The 6849-nt window shown below is 37.1% G+C and overlaps 1 protein-coding gene across 1 annotated transcript; it reads left to right on the plus strand.

Moving 5' to 3' along the window:
• Positions 1 to 5196: 5196 nt before the first annotated feature.
• On the plus strand, positions 5197 to 6416 carry LOC109211652 (uncharacterized mitochondrial protein AtMg00810-like). Its single transcript, XM_019375200.1, has 3 exons — positions 5197 to 5298; positions 5430 to 5763; positions 5839 to 6416. The coding sequence occupies exons 1-3, from the start codon at positions 5197 to 5199 to the stop codon at positions 6414 to 6416; spliced, it is 1014 nt and encodes a 337-aa protein (XP_019230745.1).
• The last annotated feature ends 433 nt before the right edge of the window (positions 6417 to 6849 follow it).

A 6849-nucleotide genomic window follows, 5' to 3' on the forward strand; every position in this document is an offset into this window, starting at 1 on the left:
TATATATATATATATAGTAAGGCCTCTTATTAAGGCTTTGCTTTAGACCTCGGATGCTGTTGAGCCGCCCCTGTATGTGCCTAAAGTTCAGTCATGTATGTGACCTACCAACTTTAAACAAATTTGTAACTTAGGATGTAAATTTCTTAGTCCCATATGTCTAAAATTAATTCGAAATGGTTAGACTAGCAAAATTTTATGAACTTAGGTATTAGGATATGGCTTAAATAGCGGTCCAAATATCGGCTATCTGTGCACTTAGGCCCTCGAAACATGTGTATGGGCTTAGCAAGCGAAATTAGAAAAATTACGCGACACATAAAATATTTACACTGTATTTATATACTTTCAGCAAATTTACCATCTGTAATTATATAATATTATAGGAAATCTATGAAATAAGAGATTAATTATTTTGAACTGAAACAAGAGAGCAACAAGCTCTCGTAGCTAAGTTGGTTAGAGCGCCCGCTTGGTTGTATTCCTTATCCGTTGCATGTTTGCATACAAGTGATACAAATTAGTAACAATTAAATAGTAGTTATGAATGGTAATTAGGTAAATTATAGTTATTAGGCTCTAAACTATAGTGGCTCGTGGTTTATGAAAATTCCTCATTAAATAGGTCTTAAGATTGAAATACGTACATAGCACTCAATCCCTAACTAAAAAGGCCAATAGTTTTTTCTTTTCTTATTTTTGTTTGTTAAATATTTCAGAATAATAACTTCCTTATTTATGGATTTATGTTTTGTTTCCTACTTGTGAAAACATTATTTACAGCCTAAGTTGATTGACTCTAAAATGTTACCCATGTTAATGTCCAAAGTCTATTTATTTATTTATTTATTTATTTATTCACTCATTTGGATCCTAATACAATATTAAGGACATGATATCATTTTATTTAGTGTAATTTTGTTGTGGGAGAAGGGGTTTGAATCGTTGATCTTTACTTGGCAAGTGACAAGACACCGGGGAGAACCAAGATTTTATGCAAACATATTTGTTAGTACACAACAATTTGTAATCACTTAGTTTAATTTTATGATTGCCTGTCTTATAATTCATAAATTTAATCCAACATCACACGTTGCATGTTGCGTATCTCGATTCGAATCTCCTATCAAGAAGTCTACAATTCCAACATACAAAAGCATTAGTCTTTCTCTTTTTACCATTCCAAAATATTGAGATATATTATTTAATGCTTAGTCTTCATAATCAGTTAATTAGTTAAACAGTTAGGTAGTTAAGTACGGCTGGTGTTAGTTAGATCGTTAGTATTGGTTAACAGTGCCAGCTGTTCAAATGTGTATATATATATATATATATATATATATATATATATATATATACTTTGTATTGTCTCAATAAAGAGTTTGAGCTTCATTTTCATCAGTTCTATTTTCTTTCTTTCATTCTCTCTCACTGAGTTCTAGAAGCTTCGTCCTTCACCATGGCAAATATGGTTGAGCTCGTTCTCGCTGGTTCTCAGTGACGAACTTGACATGGTATCAGAGCAAGGTTAATCTCGCACATCATCTTCCCCTGCATTTTTTTTATCTGTCTCCTTGTTCGATTCTATTAGATCTCAAACTTTGCCCTAATTTTTGGAGATTTCATTTATTTGTTAGCGGATTGTTGTCAAAATTGTGATAATTGAAATTCCTTTATTTTCTTCACCAATTTTACTCAATCATGGCCGTTCTTGACCAAGACGATTTGACTGGAGTGGAAACTACCATCACTATTACTGTGACAAGCACAGGAATTGACTCAAGTGATCCTCTGTACCTTCACACATCTGATAATCCAGGAGCTATGCTCGTTTCAACTGTTTTTGATGGAATAGGGTACAAGTCTTGGAGGAGAAGTGTATTGAGGGGATTGTCTATAAAGAACAAACTAGGTTTCATAAGCGGTGAGTGCAAACAACCAGATCCTTCGTCACTACAATTTCGCCAATATGGTGAGCAATGTGATAATATGGTGACGTCTTGGATCCTAAATTCACTTTCTAAGGAAATCGCAGACAGTGTAGAATATGTAAATGATGCTATTGAACTTTGGAAGGAATTGGAGGATCGTTATGAACAGACTAATGGAGCTAGGCTTATCAAATTCAGAAGGAAATTAATGACCTTTCTCAAGGTACTCTTGGTATTACTACTTACTATACTAAGTTGAAGAAACTCCGGGAAGAACTCACTACTTTGAACAAAAGGACTCAATGTAGTTGTACCTGTAATTGTGGTGCAAAAGAGAGTATGTACAAAACTGAGCAAGATAGGAGACTGATACACTTCCTTATGGGATTGAATGAGGTGTACACTGTAGTTCGAGGCAGCATACATATGATGAATCCATTAAAAGCCTAGCACAGGTATTTTCACTCCTAGTTCAGGATGAGAAACAAAGAGATATTAGGCCAATTAGCCAATTGTCTGTTGAGTCAACCTTATCAGGATAGGGTTCATTTTAAGACAAATTTTCCAACAAATAACAATTACAGTGGCATTCCTAGAGCTCGGCTCATATGTGATTACTGCAAAAGAGCCAGGACATAGTAAGAAGAGATGTTACAAGTTACATGGTTACCCACAGAACAGTCAGAATTCTACTCAGAATTTCACTCCAAGGCATTTCCCAAATGGTCAGAACCATGGCCAAAATTCTAGATACATTAAAGGCAAAAGAGTGATTGCAAATGTACAAGGAGTCGCCAATGAAGCTGTTATCACTAAGGAAAATGAAAACAGAACCCAAGATGATGGAAGGAATGTGAACTTGACTGAAGAACAATATGGACATCTTGTGAGCTTACTTCGACAATTTCATGTGGGGAATGGAGATGTTGGAAGATCCCCAGGGAATTCACATTCATCTAATGCCAATCAATTTCGCAGGTATGATAGTATGCACTTCTTCCATTGATTTTGTGAAACTTTCATGCAAATGCTTTAAATCCAAAACTGTTACATAGATACTAGACTTAGGAGCTTCCAATCATATGACCTTTAATGGATCCTTACTGTCTAATATCAAATTCTTACCTTATCCTCTCCTAGTAGTCCTACCTAATGGATACAAAGTCAAAGTATCTGAGATTGGTGATGTTGTTCTCACATCAAAAATAGTATTGTACAGAGTCCTTTTAGTTCCCTCTTTCAAGTTCAATCTTGTGTCAGTCTATTAGTTGACCAAACATCTTAAAGGCATGGCATCACTTACTGATAATACTTGTCTTCTGTAGGCCCCTTCACTAAAGAGGCCTCTAGAGATTGGTAAAGTAAGAGATGGCTTGTACCTGCTTTGCTCCAAGTATTTGAGAGACAACAACTCTTCCACCATAGCTTCTGATCATTCTTGTGATGTAAATAGTCCTTTTTTGAATAATCTACAATGTCATTCACCTTAATTTGTAAGTAAGTCACCTTTGAATCAAATGCAGAACCTTTCCCTTTCAACTGTTAATACTTTTACTTTGAATGCTGATGTCTCTGGATCTAATTCTTGTTTTTCCAGCAATGTGAGCATCTTATGGCATAATAGGCTTGGCCATGTGCCATTTGCAAAAATGAAAGGTATCTCCACTATACCTCCTGAATTTTCCCCTAAGCAACCATTCATATGCACAATCTGCCCGATGGACAGATAAACCAGACTACCAATTCCCCAAAAAGCCAGTATTTCTTCCAAAGTCTTTGAATTACTCCATGTAGATTTATGGGGACCTTATCATGAACACACTCATGACAAATATAGATACTTCATCACTATGGTAGATGACTATAGTAGAACTACTTGGACTCAGTTACTGGCATGCAAAAGCAACGCCTTACAGACAATCAAGGCCTTTATCTCCTTAGTTGAAAACCAGTTCAAAACCAATATCAAGTCCATTAGATCTGACAATGGATTGGAGTTTAACAATCTTAAGCCAATGTTTTCTTTCAGTCAAAAGGGATTGTCCACCAAAGAACTGGTCCTTATACACCACAACAAACTGGAGTGGTCGAAAAGAAACACAGATATTTGCTTGAAACAACTAGAGCTCTACTTTTCCAATCTAAACTGCCTTTGAAGTATTGGGGGAAGTGTGTTCTAACAGCCACTCACATTATAAACAGGTTACCTACTACATATCTCCAAAGCAGACCTCCCTTTGAAGTCATATATGGCAAGAAACCAGACTATACACAGCTAAGAAGCTTTGGTTGCTTGTGCATTCCTACAACACCTAAGATTCAGATAAACAAATTTGAGCCAAGATCAGTTCCACATGTCTTTTTGGGCTACCCTTTTGGTGTCAAAGGTTACAAAGTTTTGTATTTGTCAACAAAAAAAATACACATTACCAGAGACATTATCTTCCATGAGTTTATATTTCCTTTTGAGATCTACTCTAAGCCTAAATTTGTGCCTTTTCCTACATTCTATGATGCTGTTTCTTCTGATGAACTTGTGAATACTAGTCATGACAATGCCACCAGAATGTCCACTAGTGATTCACCACCTAATTTTTCCTATATAAGTTCACCTTGTCCTGTTGACCCTATACCTACTTCTCCTCCTTCACCTTGTTCACCTTCTGCTTCTCCCTTTTCAACTTCTCCTCTTGATACTTCTACACCTTCTCCTTCATACTCACATCCTCCTCTTAGTTTCCCACTAGTGCATCACTCCTCTGAACCTTTAAGAAGATCACAGACGGAACACAAAACTCTTACCTATCTGAAAGACTATGTACACAATGTTAGTAATGCTGATAAATATTCTTTTTCTCTCAACACCTTGTTTTCTAGTTGTCACCACATAACCACTGAATCAATAAATCCTAACAGTCAGGCTTTGGTAAGCAGCATTTGCAATGATAGTGAACCATCTTATTTTAAAGAAGCTGCTGTCAGCCCTGCTTGGCAGGCAACTATGGTCCAAGAGTTTGAGGCACTATATGCTAACAACACCTGGAGCCTAGTGCCACTTCCTCCCAACAAGAAGGCAATAGGTTATAGATGGGTTTACAAAGTGAAGCATAGATCTGATGGCACGATAGAAAGGTTCAAAGCCAGGCTGGTTGTGAAGGGTTATACTCAGCAAGAGAGTATAGACTTCACAGAGACTTTTTCTCCAGTAGTGAAGATGACTACAATGAGAACACTTATTTCAGTTGCAGTAAAGAATAACTGATCAATGTTCCAATTGGATGTAAACAATGCTTTCCTCCATGGAGATTTACATGAAGAAGTGTATATGCAAGTTCCACCAGGCCTCATGGTGAAAGATCAATCCCTGGTTTGCAAACTAAATAAATCCATATATGGTCTTAAACAAGCTAGTAGGCAGTGGTATGAGAAGTTAACTGAGGCCTTGTGCTCTAAAGGTTTCAATCACTCCTCTTGAATGACTATTCACTGTTTTACAAGCAACATGGAGATTTAGTGGTTTATGTGGAAGTATATGTAGATGATGTCTTAGTCGCAGGCACCTACCAAGAGGAAATACATCAGCTGAAAGCTTTCCTTCATGATAAGTTTAAGATAAAGGATTTGGGCAACTTGCATTACTTCTTATGTCTGGAAGTTCTATACAAGCCTGATGGTGTAATTATTTCTCAAAGAAAGTTTGTTCTAGATTTACTGAGAGAGCACAATTGCTTGGAGTATGCTGCTTTGAGTTCACCACTCGACCCTAATGAAAAGCCAAATGCCAAGGAGGGAAAACCATTAGATGATCCAACTTCTTACCAAAAGCTAATAGGCAAGTTAAACTTTCTTACCAACACAAGACTGGATATAGCCTCTGGAGTAAAACACTTAAGCCAATTCATGTAAGATCCTAGAGAACCTCACCTGAAGGCAGCCTATCACTTGCTGAGATATCTCAAGGGTGATCCTACTTTGGGAGTTTTCATGTCCAACACTGCAGACTGGTCTGTTAGAGCTTTTTGTGATTCTGATTGGGTTTCCTGCCCAGACACAAGAAGTTCTGTGAGTGGGTACATTTTTCTATTGGGAGATAGCCCGCTCAGCTGGAAACCTAAAAAGCAGGAGACTATTTCACTGTCTTCAGCAGAGGTAGAGTACATGTCCCTTAGAAAAGTGGTTGGTGAACTGGGCTGGTTGAGCAGGCTACTGACTGAGCTAAGAGTTCCTTCCATTCATCCCATTTCAGTATTTTGTGATAGTTTGTTGGCCTTACACATAGCTAAGAATCCTGTATTTCATAAGCGTACAAAACACATAGAAGTTGATTGCCACTTTATCAAAAAACAACTGCAAGTGGGCCTTATTTTATTGCATCACATTACAGCTGACCATCAGCTTGCAGATATACTTACCAAGGCTCTAACATGCATCAAACATTCTAGTGTTCTAGAAAAGTTGGCAGTGTTTTCACCACCTCCAACTTGAGGGGGGGGGGGGGTATTGAGATATATTATTTAATGCTTAGTCTTCATAATTAGCTAATTGGTTAAATAGTTAGGTAGTTAAGTATTGTTAGTGTTAGTTAGGTCGGTTAGAATTGGTTAATAGTTCCAGTTGTTCAAATATGTATATATATATATACTCTGTATTGTCACAATGGCAGATATGGTTGAGCTCGTTCTCTCTGGTTCTCAGTGACGAACTTGACACAAAACATTACAACTATGTACTGATTGTAATTTTTGTCTAGTTCAAACTTGACGTTCATCACTTAGGTGTAAGTTTTTCTTCTTCTTAAAGTAATTAGTCCATCCAAAGCACTCTCTCGTTCCATCTTATCTTTCCTCACTATTGTAACGACCCGGCCGGTCGTTTCGAGAGTTATAGCTCCATTTTCCCCATTTCTGCTTCTCATTGT

This window comes from Nicotiana attenuata, unplaced genomic scaffold (assembly GCF_001879085.1).
Source record: "Nicotiana attenuata strain UT unplaced genomic scaffold, NIATTr2, whole genome shotgun sequence".
Classification (NCBI taxonomy): Eukaryota; Viridiplantae; Streptophyta; class Magnoliopsida; order Solanales; family Solanaceae; genus Nicotiana; species Nicotiana attenuata.

Bases quoted from the DNA above. Each gene is read 5' to 3' on its own strand.
- LOC109211652 (XM_019375200.1), top strand. From the start codon at position 5,197: ATGTTCCAATTGGATGTAAACAATGCTTTCCTCCATGGAGATTTACAT. The intron at 5,299-5,429 runs GTTTGCAAACTA...CTGTTTTACAAG, and splicing joins TGGTGAAAGATCAATCCCTG to CAACATGGAGATTTAGTGGT. The intron at 5,764-5,838 runs GCAAGTTAAACT...AATTCATGTAAG, and splicing joins TTCTTACCAAAAGCTAATAG to ATCCTAGAGAACCTCACCTG.